This window comes from Girardinichthys multiradiatus, chromosome 23 (assembly GCF_021462225.1).
Source record: "Girardinichthys multiradiatus isolate DD_20200921_A chromosome 23, DD_fGirMul_XY1, whole genome shotgun sequence".
NCBI classification, from domain to species: Eukaryota; Metazoa; Chordata; class Actinopteri; order Cyprinodontiformes; family Goodeidae; genus Girardinichthys; species Girardinichthys multiradiatus.
This window is the reverse complement of record NC_061815.1, coordinates 44,086,625-44,112,012: the sequence shown is the minus strand read 5'-3', so window position 1 is coordinate 44,112,012 and position 25,388 is coordinate 44,086,625. Positions and strand designations below refer to the sequence as shown.

General features: G+C 41.5%; 1 protein-coding gene across 1 annotated transcript in view; it reads left to right on the top strand.

Moving 5' to 3' along the window:
* The window catches only part of LOC124860326 (protocadherin Fat 4), a 142,668-nt gene extending 123,034 nt beyond the window's left edge, over positions 1-19,634 (top strand). The window contains exons 12-17 of the mRNA XM_047353546.1: positions 1,013-1,098; positions 1,946-2,125; positions 2,527-2,651; positions 4,577-4,794; positions 13,472-13,733; positions 16,591-19,634. Coding sequence (XP_047209502.1) covers positions 1,013-1,098; positions 1,946-2,125; positions 2,527-2,651; positions 4,577-4,794; positions 13,472-13,733; positions 16,591-18,503 — 2,784 coding nt within the window. The 3' untranslated portion in view covers positions 18,504-19,634. The remainder of the gene's footprint in view (positions 1-1,012; positions 1,099-1,945; positions 2,126-2,526; positions 2,652-4,576; positions 4,795-13,471; positions 13,734-16,590) is intronic.
* Positions 19,635-25,388: the final 5,754 nt, after the last annotated feature.

Below are 25,388 nucleotides of genomic sequence, written 5' to 3'. Positions count from 1 at the left end.
CGTCAGATAAAGTTTAAAACAGGTTCAGGTTATAAAACAATATCCCAAACTTTGAACATCTCACAGAGCACTTTTAAATCCATCATCTGGAAATTGAGTGTGGCTTAGTGACGTATCTTCTCTGATATGGCCAACCAGCTAAACTGACGACACTAAAAGAAGAAGCAAGCAAGACACTCATGATAACTGTGGAGGAGCAGAAGATTCCCACAGTGAAACAGGCTGCTGTGCAGGGTAATAGTGGGGGGATGCTTTTCTTCGGCAAGGATAGGAAAGCTGGTCCGAGTTGATGGAAAGTTGAAAGTAGCTAAATACAGGACAATCCATAAGGAAAACCTGTCTTTTGAGACTGCAAAAGTCTTCAGACTGGACAGAGGTTCACCTTCCTGCAAGATGTCCCTAAACATACAGCCAAAGCTCCTATTGAGTGGTTTATTTTTATGTTAAAGTCAAGAGCTAAAGCCAATTCAGGATCTATGGCAAGACCTGAAAACCGTTATTCTCAGATATATATCTGGTGTGACTGAACTTGAGCTGTTTTGCGATGAAAACTGGGCAACAATTTTGTTTTGTAGAAGTGAAAAAGTGATACATAGCCCAAGACCTGAGCTGTAATCGCAGCAGAACATGGCTCTACAAAGTGTTGATTCAGGAGGATGAATACAAATGAATACAAATTGTTTTTGTAAAATAGTTATAAACTCGTTGATCATTTTTTTCCACTTCATACATATGAGACTCTTTGTGTTGATTTATTACACAAAATCCCTATAAATCACACTCAAGTTTGTGGCTGCAATGGGACAAAATGTGAGAAGAAGTATTCATCCTTTTGCAATGCATTGTATTGGGTGGATTTGTTCTTCCAGAGGACACATAGTGAAGTTGAGAAATATAAAGCTTGTCAGGAATTATTCAGGTTTATCCCTGATCATGATTTCTTTCAGACAATCCAACATTTCAGCTTCTTCTCTCAAACATTAGCTGTGTTTATGTTCTTGTCATCCTACAGGCAGCATCCCTCACCGTGGATCTGTGTGGGGAGGACAAGGAGCCAGGATACTGCGCTGTGAGCAACGTGGCTGTACACACTGACTGGTAGGATAATCTCACACACACATACATACAGCATTTAAAGGTTTAGTCCATCCAAAATGTAAACAAGAAAATGTTGCTCATATTTGTATTCCAAGGTCTTTGAACATAATGGAACGATGAAACTTGAGCAAAATAGTTTGTGTAATTTTAAACCTGTTTTGGTGCTCTTTGACCTAACAATGGCCCTTTTCTGTGCAGTATAAAAAATTAACAAACATGAAATTTGATTAGCTGCAGCACGGTGCAAATGTCTTGTGTTATTTCTTATTTCTTTATATGTTTCTTCATAGCAGCCGGACTATCTTTTAATCTCCATGGCCTTTACAAGCAGTTTCCTGGCATTTTATGTCATAAACCTGTAATGGAACAGGTTTATGACAAAAAATGATGTGTCATAAACAGCTGATTCAGTTGTTTTTGTTTTTATGTGTAACGTTTAAGCCACAAAATTTAGCAAAAGCCATAAAGGATGGATGGATGGATGGATGGATGGATGGATGGATGGATGGATGGATGGATGGATGGAATTTAAAATGTTTTACCTTGTTTTTTTATTTCTCCATACTAATCCAGACCTGTGAAATAAATACGATTCTACACTTTTCCAGGCTGTGTAGGTGCAATATACAAGTTACTACAGATGCATTTTTCAAGCATATTTTTACAGTGATATTACACAACCCTGGTCAGTGAGAAGTACATCATTTCTTGAAGCCAATGTGCTTTAAACCTTCTTCAAATCATTGATGCTCAATCCCTGTGCAAACTGATAGTTCTAAACACTTGCATGCATCTGTGAGCTTTTGGATTTCTGAGTGAGCACATGTTTGTGTGCATGTATTTACAGGATCCTGGATGTGCAGCCCAATCGGCTCTTGGTCGGAGGTGTCAGGTCGATAGATCCCGTCCTTCATCGCCGCGGTCAGATCACCACCCACGACTTCGTCGGCTGCATCATGGAGCTCGCCGTCAACGGTCGTCCACTAGAGCCCAGTCAGGCGCTGGCATCGAGTGGCATTCTTGACAGGTCCGCTGCCCCCCACATCCCCTTGTCTCCATTTCTCCATCTTTTCCCCTCGTCATCTTCTCAACCTTCTCGGCTCCTGCTGTGGGACATCTGTTCACACTTTCAAATCCATCCTTTTGAAAAGATGTTTTTCTAATCATTGACAGGGAAAAGGCGGTTGCTGAATATTTTCTTCTCTATCTCAGCAGTGAATAGTGAGGCAAAGGCAGATCTTTTAATATGCTAATCCTCTGGGTTTCTTTATTGGTTTTTGTACTGCTGCTCCGGGAGACAAATCAAAGCTCATCTGCTCCTGTTTTTGGAGTTTCTTTTCCAGCAGACCCTCGGGCTTCTTACTGTGAGGCTGAGTTGTCAAAGTGCCCTACTGATTGCCATGATTTTGTATGGCTGTGTGTCTATAGATGCCCAAGACTGGAAGGAGCCTGCACCGCCAGCCCCTGCAGACATGGGGGCACCTGTTTGGACCACTGGTCTTGGCAGCAGTGTCAGTGTGTGGATGGCTTTACCGGAAAATTCTGTGAGAAATGTAAGTATCTGCCTTTAAATTGTTAAATTGGTCTATTCTATGATTTATATGAACAAAACATTGTGACGTGCCACAGCCTGAACAGTACCAGTACACATCAATTCTAAGGATTACATATTCTTACTGGAAACAAATAGTGGCATTACTGAGAAAACGGGCAACTGTTGTGTATTTGCCATTAGGTTCAATTTGGTGGTAAATCCGCTAGTTGACTTTACGACGTGAAAAAACAGAACCATATTTTTCTAATCCAGTTGTAGTCATGTGGGGAAAAAAAATGCTATAAAGGAGATCGAGACTCTGCAATGACAGATTAGGAGAAAGATTATTCCAGTAATCAGAACCAGAAATGTTCCTCCTTGGGTCATCGTAGAATGAGAAGCAACTCACAGATTCCTCTTTTGGCCTCATGAATTTTTTTTTTTTTTGTGTAAAACATGAAATTCCCAAACCTTGTATGCTGCACCCCCTAGAAACCACTTTACAACCTGCTTCCAGTTGATTTAGAATTTAGAGTTCAATCCTGCAGTCCAGCCCATTGGTTTAGCACTGATAGGAAGCTGCACAACAGATGGTGACTTTAGCATTGTTAGCGAATAACAGTTTGCCAGTTATTCTTTCGGTAATTTAAACATTATTTTTGTGTAACTCGTTCCCTGTTTATTTTTTTACTGGGGTCCCAAAATTCTTCTTCAGTGCTTATGTAACAAAATGTTGTCGGCCAGACCAACAATAACATCCTTTAAACTAAAACAGCATTTAAATTGTGCTTTGCAAGATAGATTTCGCTTTGACGAGCAATATTGCAGAATTTTTATATCTGCTAGCATGAAGTCTCGCAATGTATATTTTCTGGGTTCTGGTCACCTGCCGATTTCTCAGTGCATCTCTGCTTTGTTTTGATTCAAATAGTTTAAGGGTTACATTCTAAAAGTCAAATTCTGAGCTGTAGTTGCTTAAATTTTGATGAAACATGTTAAAAAATACTCAATTACATTTACGAGCATTGCTAAACATTGGACAGGTAGGATGTCTTAAAAGGTAACAATGCAGCAAGCTGAAAACATAATCTCCAACTGTTTTCAGTTTTTTTTTTTTTTGTTTATTGGACTTTTGTCATAATAATGGATGCACAAATTCCTTGTAATTGGTACACATACACAACATTTTACTTTATTACCATTTCTAAAGAATCTGTTGTAACGATGCTCATTCTTGAAAAATCAAGTTTACATCTTCTCACGATTTTATCGATTAATATCTTCCTGACATATTACAGTGAACAGTGAACCACAATGTTTTACTGCTATTTAAATCACAGAAAGCAAAATGTCATCGGGTCAAAAGAAGACATTTTGGATGACAACTGATTATGCTTTTCATTTTTATCCTTGATGTTTTCATACATGCTTTCTTGAGTTTTGATTTCACAGATTTTCAGCTGCACATGATGACCGTATGACAGCTACAGGACTTACGTTCATTTTATTACACTCAGATTTGGCTGAAGCACAGCTATTAAAGTGCTTTGGAACTTAAATCATATCATGCACTTAAATGCATGGTTAAAATGCATGGTTAGTAAACACACATTTGTATTACATTAGGTTTTGGGGATTACATTCACATTTCAGGCATTTTGGTACGGTTCTTTCAATAAGCCTCGGTCCGTGAGAGAGCATAAGTAAGGATTTAATGTGTAACTCAAAGACACATCGGCTGTTCTGGGGATTCTCTTGTGTACTGGAAGGTATTTGTAACCACTGGTGAGAGCATGGGGACAAATATGTGGCTGTGGAAGTGGAATTGGGAAAATAATTTGAAACCCACAGCCTGATGAGAGCAAAGAGGAAATTTTCACTTGGCATTAGAAACATCTGTAACATCAAGAGGGACTCAGGGTACTTTCCTTGTCTTTTGTGCAGACATGACAGCAGACACTGCCCTGTCTCTGGATGGCACCGGACGGCTTGACTACGTCCTGAAGCAGGGCCCCAAACGTGATGTCCTGCTCAGGCAATTGCTTCAGGGCGTGGCATCTGACACCATCAGTCCGAGCAGTCTGGAGGTCAAGTTCAGGACACGGAGCAAGACCGGCACGCTACTGCACATTCAGGAAAGCAGCAACTACACAACTGTCAAGGTGAGGAAGAAAGTGAAGAGCTGGTCTACTTTTCAAAAGGGAAGTGACTAAATGACCTCTTGTGCGACTGAAGTTCAGGGTTTCACCCAGTTGAGGCACTGAAGGATGGAAATGTAAGAGCATAACTCCAGATAAATGTTTGCGTGATTCACTAGTCTGTTCATCCCCTCACCTCATCAAAAAAATTTATTCACACTCAATAACCTTGCAATGCAATGCAGAGTTAAAAGCACATTTTTACTAGTAAAATCCCCGTTCTGGCTCGTACATATAGACGTTTCTGCCTGCGTGAGCTAAAAGTTCTAAATCCTGGGTGAGCAGTCATTTTTGTTACGCCCAGGCTTGTGGGATGCAGCATAAAATGGAGAGTGAGCAGACTGTAGAAAAACACTGTTTTTATTGAGCTGGGAAAGTACTGAAAGGTAAAGTCAAGTAATGCAGGTTCTAAAGCTCACATTTAATCCTCATCAATTCAGCCAGTGAAGACAATGCAACAGCCGAAGACCATAACGAGGAGCATAACACCATTGATAACTGGGTCTGACATCCTTTGGTTATTTTTCTGTGGGTTAACAGCAAACGCCCCTGGGTTACACCTTCTGGAAATACCTTTTACATAAAATGTGCTCAGTGGCCACACAGAACACTGTAAAAACAGAATGTTGATGTTGGGTGCATCGTTTTTCTGTTAGGAGCACAAACATTCTGACTTCATTCACTAAATCTGGAAAAATATGGCATCGAGGGAAAAAATACTGGGCTTCATAAGTACAAAATGAAATTTCTGACCCACTCCTAATTTACTCATCACTCGGATCAGACAGTATGACAAAGAAAGTGAGACCGTGTCACGGTTAAAATGAAGCACACCCACTTTTAAAGGTTTTTACTTCCAAGGTAAATAATAAAAAAAAACTGATCTTTGCCAGGTATTAAAGTAATCTAAAACACACAACAAACTTCACACTGTCCATTTTTTCCTAACCCAAAGCAATAATTGACCAGCTGTGTGTGGATAGTTAAGTACTCTGCCTCGGTAGTATTTGTAAAAAAGGAGCAGGTAGGTTGTGCAAATCAAATGCATTTGATCAACTGATCTTCATCAGTGTGATGATCAGGTTGCTCCCTGTTAGACTCTACATGCCTCAGTTAGCATGTTAGATATTAGAGTAGCAGACAAAAACTGAACAAGTATCGCATGTTTGGAAGGTTTGACAAGAGAAAGTATTTTCTCTCTAAAAAGAATATGGCAGAACAACTTAGATTTGCAAAGTTGCATCTCAATTAAATCAAGAAATCCGGAATAATGTTCAATAGACAGATGGAGTCAAAGTAGAGATGATTTGCCAAGTTTAAAGAAAAACAGCGCATAAGCATAAACACCTCATTTCAACTGCCCAGGATGGTGGTGGAGGGGGTGACCATTTGGGCTTGCTTTGCAGCCACAGGACCAGGGCACCTTGCATTAAAGGAGTCAACCATGAACTCCTCTGTAGACCAAAGTATTCTAGAATCCAAATTGAAGCCATCTTTTTCGACAGATAAAGTTTCGCTCTAACTGGGTCATCATCAGGACAAAAGTCCCAACCACACCCACAAATCTGCCGCTAAAGGGCTGAAAAGGACAAGAATCGTGGTGTTGCAGTAACCCACTCAAAGTCCAGATAGGGTATAGTTCTGAAGCAGTGTTATAAAGACATAAAAAGAAAACAACTACTTCAACTGATTGGGTCTAAAGTTTGCTTTACAAGGTATTTAATCTTGAGGTGTACCTGTTTTGTTTCTTAAGTATTGGACGTGATGGAAAGTTTTCTTTACATTACTGTAGTGTCAGATTTTTTCTGCAGAGACCTGCTAAATGTTGCAGCTGTGTTTGTCACAGAGAACAACTCTGTGTCAACTGTTGAGGCATGTTTCCACCAACACCTCTTTTGACCTGGGATGTTGGCCCATTTTATGTTTTTAATGTGAAATCAAAAATGTCAAGAAACTCTAATCTGATTGGTTAGCTCTTATATGTTGTTTTGCTCTCCAGAAAAAATCATTAAGATTACAGAGGTTATAAAGAAAGAACAATTTTCTGGTGTTGTATTTAAAATAGATTGTTATTCATCATTATTTATCATCAAGGTTCTGCAGAAAGGCTGTTGTAGTGTTTTTTGTAGGTTTTGTTGAGTTAAATCGCTCCTTTGACAATGTGTGCCTTGATTAGAATACATTTCTAAAAGGATATAACAACCTGGAATAAGCAGGAACATTTTTTTGTCACTGTGTCAAGATATGTTAAGAAGCTGATTGTTTCTAACCTGAATATGTATCCATAAATCAACAGGCATCAGCACAGACTGACTGTAGGAAAAGTTCACTGGTCTCTCTCAAACATCTCCCTTTTAGCCCCTCTCCTCTTTTCTTCCCTCCCTTTCTGACTGATCCTGGGCAGCTGCCCAAAGAGGCCCGATCGTTCATTCATCGCCTTCAATTTTCCTTTCAGACTTCTCAGCCCCATCGACCCCTTCCCACTGCAACATAAGGCTTTCTCTGCTATGATTTGGTCTTCCGGCTCTGAGTGGCTTCTGGTGCTCATCAAATCACCATCTCAGCTTTCTAGAGTATTAAAAAAACTATAAAACAAAAAGCGTGGTGTGGGAATGCATACTGTGTAGATATATATGTTAAGAGAACTATATAAACAGTGAAATGAAAAAACAAGATGTTTAATAGATAAGTCTCATGATTGGTTTTCCAGCTTTACAGCGCTCTGTATTCTTTGGCTTGGAGCACTTTTTCCATATTTCCCATTTTAAATCAATTCTTCCGGAAGCTACTTATCATGGCTGACTTTTGGGTTCTTTGTAAAGGGAGGAGAACAAGATTACTTTTCCATCGAAGTGAGGAGAACACGAGATTACCATTCACAGAGAAAGCCACAAACTCATAGCTGATGCCAAAGGGAGGCTTATTAATTTCATCTAAAGACACATTTTGAGCTTTTTTTCCTCAAGTCAGAGGATGAAGCATTGCACTCCCCGTGAATCCATTTGTTTGCAGGCTTTTGATCGTCCTCTGGGTGAACAGCATAGGCAAAAAGCAAGCAAGTAGTGAGAACATGATTGAGTGCAGCATGTCCCGGCAAGGGAAAGATTTATGAGCATCAAGCTGCATTTCTGTTTTGATCTCTGACCTCAGCATCCAAGGCTGAGAGCAGTTTGGTGTCATTTGGTGCAGACTCAGAAAACACTTCCTCCCATCAGTCTTGATTAATGTTGGCATGACAACGCCTTGCATTAATCCGAAAAGCTGCAGTTTTTTGCCTTTTTTTATGTAGCTGCTCCTCACAGGCCAAACTTTGGAAGGATTTGGGGAGTCAGTGTTTTGTTGAGTATCTTGTCATGTGTCATCCTAGATATGTTTAATGTTGTTTTTCACATAGTGATATCACTGTTATTTAGCTGATTTATTTTATAGTATCAAGAGCACAAAGCCTTAAAATAACTGTATATTTTATTGTCATGGCATAATATTTTACTAAACAAATGTCAAAAGTCCATCCTTTAATTTGAGAACATTTATAGGGCCACACGTTGTCTTTTCCTATAAAATTTCACCAGCTTAGACCATACAGAAAGAGGAACAATGTCGGACTCCGTAATTTTCTCTAGTCCCCTCCCTGATCTGACCATTGACGACATGTTTAGCCGCATGCTGTCATTCAACCACTGGCTGTCTAGGTGGTGTCCAGAAAACGATGTGGGCTAGATTGATAATTGGCGAACATTTTGGGGAAAACCTGGTCTGATCCGGAGAGACGGTATCCATCCCACTTTGGATGGAGCAGCTCTTCTTTCTAGCAATCTGGCCGCATTTATTAGCTCTCCAAAACTCTGACCACCCAGGGTTCAGACCAGGAAGCAGGGTTGTAGTTTAACACTCCTCTCTGCAGCTTCTGTACTGCTACCCACCCATTACCCTATTAAGACAGTGTCTCGCCCACGGCCAAAATTGAATAGATCAAAAAATAATCTAAAAGGAGGAAATCAGGAAAATCTCATAGAAATAAACACAACTCAGACTAAAAAGAAAAATAAAACAATTAAATGTGGCTTACTGAACATAAGATCTCTCTCTTCAAAGATTTTGCTAGTTAGTGACCTGATTTGTGACAATCAGATTGATTTATTTTGCCTCACAGAAACCTGGCTGCAGCAAGAGGATTATGTTACTACAAATGAGTCAACTCCTACTAATTATTTAAATTTTCACATTCCTCAAAATACTCGACGAGGAGGAGTAACAACCATCTTTCAGTCCGATTTATTGATTAGTCCCAGACCAATCAATAGCTACAACTCTTTTGAATATTTAATCCTTAGTTTTCCTCATCCAAATTGCAAGGCACTAAAACCACTTCTGTTTGTTGTTTTGTACCGTCCACCAGGCCCTTACTCTCAATTTTTAGATCAGTTTTCAGACCTTTTATCTGATTTAGTGTTAAATACAGATAAAGTTATTATAGTGGGGGATTTAACATTCATGTTGACACCGAAAGTGATAGCCTAAATATAGCGTTTAATGCTATCTTAGACTCAATTGGCTTTGCACAAAACATTAACAAACTTACCCACCTTTGTCTTCATTCTCTGGACCTTGTGCTGACATATGGCATTGATTGTAAAGACATAACAATATTTTTTCATAACCCTGTCCTGTCTGACCATTTCTTAAGAACTTTTAGTTTAATTTACTCCACACCTGAAAGAAAATTTCATTATAGTAGATCATTATCAGAAAATGCTGTAATAACCTTTAAAGAATCTGTTCCACATTTAATTTCCTCATTATCACAGAAAAGCACAATGGAGTGCAATAATTCAGTTTCTGCCCCTTCACAAATTGATCCTCTTGTTCAGTGTTACTTCATCATTGTGTGGTGCATTAGACAATGTAGCCCCCTTGAAAAAGAAGGTAATCATTCATAGGAGGCAGGCTTCTTGGTTTAATTTAGATCTGCGTACTTTAAAGCACAATGTTAGAAAATTGGAGAGAAAATGGCGCTCTACACACCTAGAGGATTCCTACTTAATCTGGAAAAATAGCTTACTGTTGTATAAAAAGACACTTCGCCAAGCTGGAACAGCTTATTTCTCATCATTAATAGAAGAGAACAAGAATAATCCTAGGTTTCTCTTTAGTACAGTTGCTAAACTTACACAGAGTCATAGCTCTGTTGAGCCATCCATTCCCTTAGCTCTTAGCAGCCATGACTTTATGAGATTCTTCTTAAATAAAATTGATTCTATTAAAAATAAAATCTTTGACATACTCCCGAAGATAATTACTTCATCCTCAGCAAGTGAGACAACATTGGAAATAACTGCAGAACCTGATTTGTGTTTGGACTGTTTTGATCCTGTGGAGCTTCCTGAGTTATCAGAAATATTAGCTTCATCTAAACCTTCAACTTGTATGTTAGACCCAATCCCAACCAAATTATTTAAGGAAATGTTCCCTCTGATTACCAGCCCCATTTTAGATATGATTAATCTGTCTTTAGTAAATTGATATGTACAACAGGCTTTTAATGTAGCTGTAATTAAACCTTTACTTAAGAAACATTTGCTTGATCGAGATGACTTGAAAAATTACAGACCTATATCCAATCTTCCATTCTTATCTAAACTTCTTGAGAAAATAGTTGCTGATCAAATGTGTGAGCATTTACACAGCAATTACCTGTTTGAAGAGTTTCAGTCAGGCTTCAGAGCTCATCATAGCACTGAAACAGCTCTGCTGAAAGTCACTAATGATATTCTTATGGCCTCAGATAATGGACTTGTGTCTGTACTGGTTCTGTTAGATCTCAGTGCTGCATTTGATACAGTCAATCATAATATTCTCTTAGAAAGGCTGGAATATGCTATAGGGATCAGGGGAACTGCGCTAGGCTGGTTTAAATCTTATTTGTCTGACAGATTCCAGTTTGTTCATGTAAATGATAAATCATTTTTAAACTCCAGGGTTAATTGTGGAGTACCACAGGGTTCAGTACTTGGGCCAATTCTCTTTACTATATATATGCTTCCAATAGGTCAAATTATCAGGCAGCATAGGATACATTTTCACTGTTACGCTAATGATACTCAGCTTTACTTATCCATAAATCCTGATGAGCCCAATCAGTTAGATAGACTACAAGCATGTCTTGAACACATAAAAACTTGGATGACTTTAAATTTTTTGCTTCTAAATTCAGACAAGACAGAAGTTGTTGTCTTTGGACCGGAGTCTTTAAAAAAGAAACTGCTTAGTCAATCACTTAAACAGGATGGCATTAAATTGACCTCCGGTGATAAAGTAAGGTCAGCCTAAGTCAGGTTTAGCCTAAACCGGCTCAGTTGTGGTTGAGGTGCAAACACACCCTCCATTTCTGCTACCTGTATGACCCCTTCTCTTTTCCAATGGTTATAATCAGTCTGACAGAGAAAGGTATCCCGATCCTTGTGGTTTTTAGTATAACAATGGCCATCAGTGGGCTCTAGATGGACAAACTTTATCAGTTTATTATTTTATTTAGTGCCTCTACAAGTGGCCCGTTCTGGGGTGGCCGGGCTCTGGCTATCGGTGGTTTAGTCTGGCCTCCCCGGCGGCCCCGCTCCATTCTGGACCCTTTGTGGGGTGCCTTGAGACGACATTGTTGTAAATAAGCGCTATATACATAAATAAACTGAAACTGAAACTTTCTCTGTAGTTATGTTGCTATAGGCTTAGGCTGCTGGAGGACATAATGACCACTTTGACCCTCTTCGCTACATTCTCACACTACTCTCCAATTTTGCATTATTTGCTGTTATTTCAGTTTTTAACTTTATGTTTTCTTTCTCTTTTCTCTTCCTAGAAGGTACACCGGGCCTGACTCTGTGTCTACCTGTGACACCTTTCTGGAGAGGGGCATTGTCCAAGCTTCTGCTGGCAACAACTTAATGCTCACCTTGTACAGATGATCCACTTGGCCCTGTCTTTCAGTGTTTAACCCTTTCTCTCTCCTAGATATAGCTACTGACTGAGTTTTTACTGTGACTAACTCTACGTGCTCTCTTTCAGACTCTAACCTTGAAAACTGGCTCAGAGTTTATCTGTTCTTTCTTTCTAAATAAAATGACTAAAGGAGCTACATCCATTAATATTTACTTTTCCTTCCCACAGAAAGTACTCCTGGATCAGTGCTTCTGTATTCTTTGTGTGTCCCTGCTCTGTTGTGTCAAACCCCCAGTCCGTCGTGGCAGATGCCCGCTCACACTGAGCCTGGTTCTGCTGGAGGTTTATTCCTGTTAAAAGGGAGTTTTTCCTCTCCACTGTCGCTACATGCATGCTCAGTATGAGGGATTGCTGCAAAGTCAACGCAGTGACTGTCCACTGTCTCTACATGCTCATCCAGGAGGAGTGAATGCTACAAATCTCTGACTCGATGCAATCTGCTGTGTTTCCTTAGATAGAAAAAACCTTTTATCCAATTTGAATAAATAACTGAATCTGACTGCACTGTTCAATGGTTAGGATTAATTAGAATGTATGTACCTGACTTTTGTGAAGTGTCTTGAGACAACATGTGTTGTGAATTGGCGCATAATAAATAAACTGAATTGAATTTAATTTAATTTAATTTAATATATTCCTTGCCCAGTCCTGGTTGTTCATCATCTGTAAAGTCGTTGGGTCCTCTCTGATTCTCAGCCAGATATTTATTTAAACCACCAATTATGATTCTCTAAGGTTCCCGTGGCCTTCAGAAGAGAAACAGTTCCACAACATCACAGCTCGCCTCTAAACTTAACAATTAATTATTGCAGGTCATCATGACCAAAGATGCTATTGGTAATCCTGCTCTCCCCTACTTACGTTGTTGCAACAATGCAAGTTTCATAATATTCTTAGTAATTTTCGTATAACCCTGATGACAAAACAAACCTTACCAGCCACATGACTTTCCTGGCAAGGACAGAAACAATTTGATTTACACAAACAGTCCAAAGTTGCATACCAACTGAGCCTAATACAAATAAGTCCTAAATGCTGTCTAACATCAAAGTTGTTAATTAAAAACAAGTAAATAAAACTAAAAATGCCTGTTAATTATCTCTAGAGATGACTGTAATTTTAATAGTGCTCACATTTAGCCTCAAGCAAATAAATGCAAAAACATACCAGTTTTTCACTGTTTATCTATAATAAAACTGACATACAGATTTACTGATAACGTTTAGAAAAACAATAAAAAACACAGGCAGTAATTGTGTGGAAATCAAAGGAGCGCCTCTCTCAAACTTTACAGTCTGCGAACCCTTTCGGCGAAGACTATGAAAAATATAGGACATTCTGGTTAAGGAAAAAAAGATAATCATTTTCTTGTTAAATTGGTTTCTTAAAATATTTAATTCTCCATTAAATATGTGAAATTAAAAACTAAATTATCGATTAAAACTATTTATTTTAAAGAAAACTGTAGAGATTATCAAGCTTAGAGGACCTGGTACAATCCCTTTGGCTGACTCTGACCCTGGGTTTTCACGATGAAAGTAGAAATATAATCACTGAAGATCCAGAAGATTTTTTGTTCCTATTAGGGGAAACATTTTAATCAGAATAACACATAACCAAACTTTGTTTCTGATCTCTTACTCAGTTGAGGAATGGCAACATCAACTACATCTCTGATGCCGGTGTTGGTGGGAAGGTGGAGAGGTCTTTGGGAGACTCTGTATTGTCCGACGGCCAGTGGCACGTCCTCCGGATGTTTAAGAACAGTTCGTCCACTGTCCTCCAGGTGGACGGTGGGCTCCCAAGACAAATCCAACACACCACCCAAGACTTCGGGGCTCTAGGTGTTCTGACCTTCTCTCTGGGTGGGATCCCACCTGGACCTGCTCAGCAAAAAACAGGAGCAGGTGAGAACGTTCTTTTCTGAGTTTTTCCCTGATAATTTATAAAGTTTTGTGTAAGTTCAGTTGTAGTCACTGTTGGCCACAAGTCATGTTTTGTGGTGATTTTCTTAACTTTGATCTGTCGCACCAAAGGTAGCGAACTTCATAAATAAGAGTTCACATCAGGTTGTTCTTCATCTGACCACCCCTACTTCCTCTCGACCAGCAAAATGTTCAACAGAAATGCTGATGTTCCCCATACCGTGGCAATATTACCAACACTCTGAAATTCAAAACAAGAGCATCGGGATTGAACCTCTGCCTCAAATAGAAAAATTTAGATATCTTGTTAGAAGGAAAGTACGAAGATGCATTATGGCTTCTTCTGCAGTAGTGAGGGTGTATAAAAGACAATAAAAGACAATCTGTTTATAAATTTATCTTCATTTTGAGAGCACTCAGAACGTGTGTATACATTCAGAACAATGAATGTTTTATCTATGCAGGTGAACCTAACCCCTATGGCCTAGTCCACATCCAATCTAATCACATTAACCGACTGGTCATATTTTTTGTGCCATAATATTGCAACACCACCGGCTATCCTTCCCCGGATTATCCTGGTGCTTAGGTCGGCAGTGGATTCACCAGTACCATAAAAATCATTGTGCAGGCAATTCAGCCTCTCAAGGTCCTGTTTAGCTAAGTCTCCTGCACACACAATACATCACAAGTCTCGAACAATTTGTCCACCACAAAGCGGTGTGCTCTGTCTGCTTGACTGTATCCAACACGCAAGCCTCGCGCATTATATGACACAATCTTAATCCCACTCATTTATTCACAGCGTCTGCATGAGCGTTGTTCATCTGTGGTGCTACAGGTCCAGATGTAAGGTTTCCCTTTCTTTAGGACAGTACTCCAAACCGGAGACAGAGGTTGTTGGTTTGAGGCCTCTCTCGGTTGTTTAACATCCTTTAGAGATAGCTCATCCGATTGCGTTTCCATCTGCTTGGCTCCTTGTGCGGGTTCATTGACCCAACTAAATCCAGGGGGTGTTACAATCTCCATCAGCCGGCGCTCCAGATCAACAGTCGCCCGTCCGAGATTTTCACTCACAGTAGCTTGAGCCTCCACTGCTCCTCTTAGCATGGAAACTTCCTGGTTCAGGCGCTCCATTCTACAGAGCAAGGCCGAGGCATCCATATTGCCAAAGCCAACAGATGGAAGCTCGTCCAAAAAGTGTGAGACAAATCGGGGAATATTCTCACCGTGCTTAACAGTTTCAAACAGTCCTTGATGTTATTTGTGTCTTTCTGTGCGCCCTTATGTTTGATATTACGCTGCTTTGTTGGGCACAGGAGTTGCTTGGACTCTTCAATCCATTCAGATGAGAAGTTATTTGAAGCCAACAAAACAATTTCATCCTGCAGCAGTGTTCTTATCTTATCAGAAATAAAATGTAGAAACTCATCTTGCACTATCACTTTACCACAGGTAGTTTCATAGACTTCAGGTTTCAAGCGAGAATAGGAAATACCAGCACAATATGCTCCTCGACATGCCGTCATCGCCGCCATGTCTTCGACAATGTGGGTTAATGCCACATTGTCAATTATGATCATTTAATCATAATTGTATTTTTCAGCACATGCTTTAAACCTAATCACTACAGGATTATAGATAATGAGCAATGAGCAACCATACAGGAGAACTTGTAAAAACGGCTCCATTCCTTTGGTAGTTATATTTGTACACAAAGATGGCTACCATCTAGATGAAATTCGGATGTCTTTTTAATACCCAGGAAACTGCAGGTGTATATCAATGCTAAACTAAACTATATTCCCATGTACTGCAAGGGTATAAAAAGATGAGACAAACACTGACAGTTGCTGTAAACACTACTGCAGGAGCCCATGCACCTGAAACAGCTCTCTAACTGCTAAAACTAAGGTGCTATCCAACAAAATATTAACAAAGGGAAATTTCAACCAATTATACACAACAGATCCAATATTAGTTCGATTTCACTTTATTTTGGAAAATGTTTACTTTTAGTTTTAAACTTCCTCCCAGCTTAGCTTTTCTTAAATCCCAGATCAGATGTCCTTGAGTATAAGCTCGGAAAAGGTGAAGCAGAGGGTTTCCAGGAGGAGGTAATGCAACACAGTAAATTTTAGGATTTCAAGGGGAGGGAAAAACAAGGCTTACACTATGTACTAATATGGTAAAAAATTAGCCATTTGAATGATTTGTTGAGGTCTTTTACAAAGGGACCGTTTCAAAACAAACACGCTCTCAGCACGCAGACCTGTGGCAGTCTGCCTGTTAACCAGCCTTTACCTCAGTGTGTGACTGAACATTTGGGTTCTGTTCTGCGCTCGCTGCTCCCGAGCTAATGAAAAGACACAAATGGATTTAATCTGCACTGGGATAAATTCAATAAAAACCTGTTTACATCTGTGAGGCAGCGCTCTTAGGCAACAGGCTGAATTAGACACAGAGACATTCATCCAACCCAGATGCATGTCTTGAAGCCATAATGGCCCCGACGATGGATTTTCTGTTAGAAAATATTTTATATGTCTTCCTTCAAGTTGGCCAGTGATGGATGCAGCCCATTTCTAAAATATATTTTTTTGTTAAAGAAGGAACTTTCCATGAGAAATTACCAGTTGGATTGTTTTTGTCCTAAGCTTGAACTTATTACCCATCTAAACAAAATTCCTCCACCTCTGATTACAGCTCCCAGTTCCTGCTGTTTATGAGGACATGATCCAGGCCAAATTATCCTCCTTTAGGCCTCTGTTATGTGCTGGTTACCTGCTGCTGGCTGTTCCTGTTAACTGATCTAGTTTCTTCTTCCATTTTTCTGCAGGTTTTGACGGCTGCCTAGCGTATGTGAAGTACAATGGGGAAAACCTGCCATTTACTGGAGAGCACAGCCTCATGACTTTAGCCAAGACCAGTTCATCTGTAAAGATCGGCTGCAGAGGGCCCAACCTGTGTCAGAGCAGCCCTTGTTTGGACGGCCTGATGTGTGTCAACCAGTGGTACACATATCAGTGTGTCCCACCCGGTGACTGCGCCTCTAATCCCTGCCAGAACCACGGCAGCTGCATGCCAGACCCCCACTCAGGGTTCACCTGTATCTGCTCCGAATTCTACACTGGGAAGACTTGTGAAACCCTGGTGGCCTGTCTGGGTGTCCAGTGCCCTCAGGGTACTGTCTGCACCACAGCCGACAATGGTGGCTTTGTCTGCAGCCCCAGTCCCACTGTAGAAGACATTGTTCTTCCTATCTGGGCTGTGCCAGCTATTGTCGGCAGCTGTGCCACCATTCTTGCCTTGGTAGTGCTCAGCCTGATCCTGTGCAACCACTGCAAAGACCGCAACAAGACCAAAGTGCCAAAGGAACCCAAGGAGAAAAAACCTAATGAGAAGAAAAAGAAGAAGAAAAAGAAGAAGGGTAGTGAGAACGTTGCCTTCGATGATCCAGACAACATCCCGCCATATGGAGATGACATGACAGTACGAAAACAACCAGAAGGAAACCCCAAGCCAGACATTATCGAGAGGGAGAACCCATACTTGATATATGATGAAACAGACATTCCCCACAACAATGAGACTGTTCCCAGTGCTCCCTGTGCTCCCTGTAATGGACCAGAGGCAGATATTGAACATTATGATATCGACAATGCCAGCAGTATCGCGCCATCAGATGCAGACATTATTCAACACTACAAACAGTTCCGCAGCCACACTCCTAAGTTTTCCATCCAGAGACACAGCCCGCTAGGCTTTGCCAGACAGTCTCCGTTACCACTCGGAGCAACCAGCTACACTTACCAGCCTCAATACACGCAGGCCCTGAGGTCCACTCCACTAAGCCACTCCCACTCTGCCTGTCCTACCCCCAACCCACTCTCCAGACATTCCCCAGCCCCGTTTACCAAACCGTCTTCCTTCTACCGCAACACTCCCACCAGAGACCTCAACTTGGCTCGCCGTGAAGGCAGCCCACTGGACTTGCACAATGACATGTGCCAACCCCCACCCATGTTTAACTACGCCACCCGGCTGGGGAGGCGTAGCAAGAGCCCACAGACAATGGCTGGCCATGGCCACACCTCCAGGCCGGGCAGCCGGCTGAAGCAGCCTATCGAACAGATCCCACTAGAGACAGGGCCTCCAGTGGGGCTGTCCATCGAAGAAGTGGAGCGGCTCAACACGCCACGTCCACGCAACCCCAGCATCTGCAGTGCCGACCACGGCCGCTCCAGCTCAGAGGAGGACTGCCGCAGGCCACTGTCAAGGGTCCGCAACCCAGCTGACGGTATTCCTGCACCCGAGTCCTCATCTGAAAGTGACTCACATGACTCCTTCACCTGTTCAGAGATGGAGTACGACAGGGAAAAGCCTGTCTCCTACAGCTCCAGAGTTCCCAAGCTCTCGCAAGTCAACGAGTCGGATGCTGACGACGAGGACTACGGTGGGAGGCTCAAGCAGAGGCGGTACTCTAGCCGGCGGGCAGAAGGAGGACCCGGTATCACCCAGACACCTTCCACTGAGCACCACTACACCCTGCCCCACAAATTGGGCCAGCAAGCTGGGGGCTTCAACTGGGACAATCTTTTGAACTGGGGGCCTGGCTTTGGGCATTATGTTGATGTGTTTAAGGACTTAGCCTCGCTTCCTGAGAATGCTGCAGCGAAAGACATTGAAATGAACAGTGGGGATGGCTCAGTAACCATTCTCAACGAAGGAGAAGCTGAGCAATATGTATGAGACTATTTATTACAGTGTTGTAGAATATTGTCATTCTTAAAAAAGAAGACTGTATATTTTGTGAGTACATTGAACTTCATGTTTTTATTGATACTCAGCAGAAAATGACGACTTTTAATGCAGTAAGGCAGAAAACCGATAAAGGATTTCATTGTTGCCATCTTGGAATGGTTTACCAGTCTTTTCCAGGTTTAAACTGTACAAACTGTGCATCCATACCTCTGAGACCTCATTACAGTGTATCCATCCATACTGGATGGAAAACCCTCATCTGAATCCAGTTTAGGAGCATACATTATCTTGATCAAACATTTTTGTTCTTTATTACCAATAATATCTCCCCTCTCGACAAAAATCAAGAGATAAGAAAGTGGCTATATATTAAGCTCACAGAAGGTGAATGCTAAATTGACTGAAGCAATATGTCTTCAGGGCTGCATTATTAGGTGAAGCATGTGTGTTTGAACTAAAAGCACCTAACCCTGCACTTCTGTGTGAAAACCAGAACTTTCAATGTGTCGTGGACTCCACCAATGATCTGATCTCTTTCCGTCCGTCTTTGCCTTACTCTGGTTCCTCCCCTAAGACTGGCTAAACGCTACAAAATTGAAAGGTAATCACGTCTGCTGCCTTACAGACATTTGAGGATTCTGTTTCATTGGCCTGAGGAGACAAAGTCTTTTCGGGGAAATAGTGTTTGTTGAAAGAAATTGCATTAACACTCTTTGACCAGCCAATTTTCTCTCTGGCACTCATGAAAATAAAAAAATGTTGATCCTGTAAACATGAACTAAAACTCAATGAATTTATGTACAGTTTTTATTATTTTATCAGAAATCACAGTCATTTGTCATGTTGGTGGTGTCCTTGTTCATTATGTTGACATGTATGGTTTCTACATTTTTGTACTGTTTATTAACTTAAATTACTTTAGCATTGTTTTTATGCAAATTTTCATACGCTGAAATGTTATGTTCTTACTTTCGGGGAAAGTAAGATCGATTACTTATTTTTTACATTTGTTACATATGTAACATCAGTATTTTCCACTTTTGATAAAACTATAACATGCTGTATGCTTGTACCTGTAAAAAGCCAATAACAGAATAAAAAATGGTATTTATTTAAAAAGAGTTTCTCGTTCTTTCTTTCTGAGCTGCTCATTGAGATGCATGTGAATCTCTGCAGTTTTTAAAAATAGATAAAAATAATTTGGGAGCTGAGTTGTTCTCCGTCTGTGCAGGATTTTAATTGATACACAGTCTTAAAAAAACATTTAAGAAAGGATTTCAGGAACCGAATGAAACAGAGCCACGTCGCTCACAGCCAAACCAAACATGGAGTGAACTCTATGACACAGGGCTCCCTATTGCTTTTAACAATTATTTAAATGTGGTTTATAGAAGAGAACTCTTGATTTTTTATCATAGTTCAGTGATTCTGGATGCTTGTCTGCACTATCATTTAAGAGGGGGACGTCCTGGGAGCATAGATATGATTGACAGCCCAAATCTGGATAACTGAAACACTCTGAAGCTGAGAAAATAATAATACTTTTTACTTTAGACACAATGAAAACCTGGGTCAATGGACGGGGCAAAAAGTCTTAACCCTTCTTTCGAGGTGCTCATTTTTGCGTTTTTGACAGTTAAATTTTTCAAATTATTAAATAATTTTTACATTAGAGACATTCAAATGTTTTTAAAAGTTTGTTTTATTTATTGTTGCTTTATTTATTCAATATAAAAGCAATCCAAACCAAACGGACGAAGTTTGCCCCACTGCAGATTTGTATTTTAGCCACATTTTTAAGCATTAACAACCACAGAGCATCCTAATCTGATTTAAGTCCAGACTTTAACTAGTCGACTCCAATATCTTTTTTTAAGTTATTCAAGGAGGACTTGCTGCTTTGCTTTGTATTATTTTCAAACTGGATAACCACTATACTACAGAATTTTCTGCTAGAGAGGAGAATGTATCGTTTTATCAATTGTGGCAAGACATGTTTTCTTTACATTTTCTTTTTAACCAGCAGTTGTTTTTATCTTGGAACTCCTCATGGAGACCATTTTTGTTCATTCTCTTTCTTATTGTTTAATCTTGAGCACTGACCTGGACTGAGACAAGTGAGGCCTGCAGAACTTTAGATGTTGTTCCTGGTTCTGTTGTAAGCTCTTCAATGAGTTTCCGGGCCACTCTTAGAGTAATTTTCGTAGGCCAGGCCATTCCTGGTGAGGGTTCACCACAGTTTAGTGTTTTTTTCTCCATTGTGGATAACGGCTCTCAACGCCTGAGAAATGGCTTTGTGACTATTTCCAAACTACAGGGGTTGGACAACGAAACTGAAACACCTGTCATTTTAGTGTGGGAGGTTTCATGGCTAAATTGGACGAGCCTGGTAGCCAGTCTTCATTGATTGCACATTGCACCAGTAAGAGCAGAGTGTGAAGGTTCGATTAGCAGGGTAAGAGCACAGTTTTGCTCAAAATATTGAAATGCACACAACATTATGGGTGACATACCAGAGTTCAAAAGAGGACAAATTGTTGGTGCACGTCTTGCTGGCACATCTGTGACCAAGACAGCAAGTCTTTGTGATGTATCAAGAGCCACGATATCCTGGGTAATGTCAGCATACCACCAAGAAGGACGAACCACATCCAACAGGATTAACTGTGGACGCAAGAGGAAGCTGCCTGAAAGGGATGTTCGGGTGCTAACCCGGACTGTATCCAAAAAACATAAAACCACAGCTGCCCAAATCACAGCAGAATTTCACCTCATCTCTCCTGTTTCCACCAGAACTGTCCGTCGGGAGCTCCACAGGGTCAATATACACGGCCGGGCTGCTATAGCCAAACCTTTGGTCACTCATGCCAATGCCAAACGTCGGTTTCAATGGTGCAAGGAACGCAAATCTTGGGCTGTGGACAATGTGAAACATGTATTGTTCTCTGATGAGTCCACCTTTACTGTTTTCCCCATATCCAAAAGAGCTACGGTGTGGAGAAGCCCCAAAGAAGCGTACCAGCCAGACTGTTGCATGCCCAGAGTGAAGCATGGGCGTGGATCAGTGATGGTTTGAGGTGGTTAAAAAGCTCCGCAGTGGCAGGGCTTCGGCGTTGGATGAGATCCGCCCTGAGTACCTCAAGTCTTTGGATGTTGTGGGGCTGTCATGGTTGACACGTCTCTTCAACATTGCGTGGCAGACGGGGACAGTGCCTTTGGATTGGCAGACTGGGGTAGTGGTCCCCCTACATAAGAAGGGTGACCGGAGGGTGTGTTCCAAATACAGGGGGATCACACTCCTCAGCCTCCCTGGTAAGGCCTACGCCACGGTATTGGACAGGAGAGTCCGGCCGAAAGTCAAACCCCGGCTTCAGGAGGAGCAGTGTGGTTTTCGTCCCAGCCGTAGAACACTGGACCACCTCTATACCCTCTACAGGGTACTCGAGGGTTCATGGGAGTTTGCCCAACCGGTCCACATGTGTTTTGTGGACCTGGAGAAAGCATTCGACTGTGTCCCTCGTGATGCCCTGTGGGGGTTGCTCCAGGAGTATGGAATCGGGGGCCCTTTACTAGGGGCCATCCGATCTCTGTACAAGCGGAGCAGGAGTTTGGTTCGCATTGCCGGCACTAAGTCGGACCTGTTCCCGGTGCATGTTGGACTCCGGCAGGGCTGCCCTTTGTCACCGGTCCTGTTCATAACTTTTATGGAGAGGATTTCTAGGTGCAACCAAGGGCTGGAGGGGGTCTGGTTTGGGGACCAGAGGATTTCGTCTCTTCTTTTTGCAGATGACGTGGTCCTGCTGGCCCCCTCTAGCCAAGACCTACAGCACTGGGGCGGTTCGCAGCCGAGTGTGAAGCGGCTGGGATGAGAATCAGCTCCTCCAAGTCCGAGGCCATGGTTCTCGACCAGAAAAGGGTGGCTTGTCCTCTTCAGGTTGGAGGGCTCAAGTGGAGGAGTTTAAGTATCTCGGGGTCTTGTTCACGAGTTAGGGAAGAATGGAGCGAGACGGACGGATCGGTGCGGCTGCCACAGTAATGGGGGCGCTGTGCTGGTCCGTTGTGGTGAAGAGAGAGCTGAGCCGAAAAGCGAAGCTCTCGATTTACCGGTTGGTCTACGTTCCTACCCTCACCTATGGCCATGAACTTTGGGTCATGACCGAAAGAATGAGATCCCGGAAGCAGCGGAAATGAGCTTCCTCCGTAGAGTGGCCGGGCACTCCCTTAGAGATAGGGTGAGGAGCTCGGCCATCCGGGAGGGGCTCGGAGTAGAGCCGCTGCTCCTCCACATTGAGAGGAGCCAGTTGAGGTGGCTTGGGCATCTATACCGGATGCCTCCTGGACGCCTTCCTCGGGAGGTGTTCCAGGCACGTCCCACCGGGAGGAGGCCCAGGACACGGCCCAGGACACGCTGGAGGGACTATGTCTCTCAGCTGGCCTGGGAACGCCTTGGGCTCCCCCCTGAGGAGCTGGAGGAGGTGTTTGGGGAGAGGGGCGTCTGGGCGTCTCTGCTAAGTCTGCTGCCCCCACGACCCGGTCCCAGATAAAGCGGAAGACGACGAGTACGAGTACTTTGTTTTATATATCTGTTTTTCCTTAAGAAGCATAAATAATAATGTATGCTGGTGTCTACTGCAGGACTGATAAGTGCTTACATAGCACATATGGCCATATGAAATCATGTATGTTTACAAAGCAGGAAACAAACTTGTGATGTATCAGCTTCTTAAAAATGGTCCCATTTCTCTATAGGATATTGTAATGATTTCCAGAATTAAGTACCAGGGGACAAGGATAACACTAGGAATGAGAATTAATCAAAAAAAGAGATTCATATAGATATAAAAAAAGTGTTCCTCAACCCTGGTCCACATCTCCCACAGTCCTCAAGGTCTTACATGTTTTTCTACTTCAACGCACCAGATTCAAGTTACTGAATTATCTCCTCAGGCTTCTGAAGCACTTGATGGCATGTTGTTAGTCACCTATTAATTTAAGTCAGTTGTGTTGCAGAAGGAAAACACCTACAACATGCAGGATAGTAGGCCCTGAGGACCAGGGTTAAGAAACTGTCAAATAAGCCTCTCCAGAAAAATATCAGTAGCTCCCCTATCTTCTTCTCTATAGGTGTGCAAAAGGGACCTCCAGCAACAAAGGTCACATTGTCACAGCGTGGTAGCAAGTAAAACATGCATAAGGACTGAAGGGAATCTGTCTTTCTGATCGTTTTTGGGGGCATCGTGCTGGTGATTGTTTGAGGGTGTTACCATTTTTTTCCCACAATGCAGCTTTTAGAGATTTTCCAGATGGCTGTTTGACTTCACCAGCTTGTAGGGGAGGTTATGATGTGTTTAAGGATTAATGGCAACATATATCTTTAAGAGCAAACATTGCATGTTACATTATGGGACATGGCCCTGAATAACTCTGAACATGTGTTATTGCTGTCAGCCTAAATGTGGTTATTTCAGTGAGCTGTGAGCTATTTGTGTTAATAATGACATTTGACTTCTCATTTTGAAACGTCAGCTGTGATGTGTTTCACAGTGGTGAGAAGTAGCTTAGTCATCCTGAATGAAAGTGTGAAAGAAATGAGATTGAGTTTCCCATGATGGAGTGCTGTCTTGTTTTCTTTTCTCTGCTGAGGTTGTCAAAGTCATCAAAACTTTGCTTCTATTAGGATGATTTCCAAACCGACTCAAGGGTTTTCTCTGTTTTCATGGAAGAAAGGATGAGTCTTTGTCTTGCCTTCCGAAGACAAGAAAGATTGATTGCTGTGAGCTCTAGCTTGGTCCTCACCATCAATAGCATATAATTAAAAGCATATTAATTTCTGGATTAAAGGCTTTTTTGTCCCTCCTCTGATTTCAGTGTTATTTCGAATCTGACCATGGGGTGCAACATAATCCACCCACAACCAAATCTCCAATGAAATAAATGTTGATTGGTAAAACCTGAGTAGGTCCACTCACTGATCTGTTCAGTAGGACCTCACGGGCTATGCTATATTTTGCACATGTGGACTTTGATAGAAGACAGTTTTTAAAAAGACAAATGTGCAGACAGATGTACTGGCTTTAATACTACTGGTTTGTCTAGCTACTGGTTGGTTATTATTAACTTTGAGATAAAATATGAAATTATTACCTAAGGTGCACAAAATTTAGATTTGTTCAGTTGAGTACTGAAAGGTCATTAGTCAATAATACTTAAAAATGCGCCCTTGAAAACAATTAATTTAGAATTTGGTAGCAGTCTTATTTTTTGACATCATTAGTAGGGATGTAGGGAAACTTTGGGGTCTTAGTCCATCCCACACATAATTATATTTTTAAACAACAGCATCATAATAAAAACAACATTAAAATAATGAAGAATGTTGAACCAATTCTCTACTTCGTGTATTTCAGATTATAAACTTTAAACCACCCCTACTGTTACACCTTTTCTATGTCAGACTTTTTAAGTCTTTAAAATCTTTACAGCATTGTTCATGCAGTAACGACCCCATACATTATTATTAATAACATGCATTAAAGCATGCTTGAACTCACAAGTCATTCTCTGCACCGTCAATACCCTCTGTAATGCTCATGTTATTATAACTAATGACAATGTGGTGAGGACTTAAACCTTTGTAAAATTATTACTTCTTTCTTTGTTAAAAGTGCTGAGATGTCACTACTGTGTCCCTCTTTGCTGTTGTCTTGCCCTGACCCTGAACTGGGGGCTCGACAACATTTTATTGTGTTTAGGACTGGGTCCCTGGTTTAGGCGACCGTCCTCAGATCAGCGTTTCCACAAAGAGGCCGTGGAACAGCACTCTGCTGGACAGATGGTGACCCTGATGATGACATCCTATCTTACAGTTGTCCA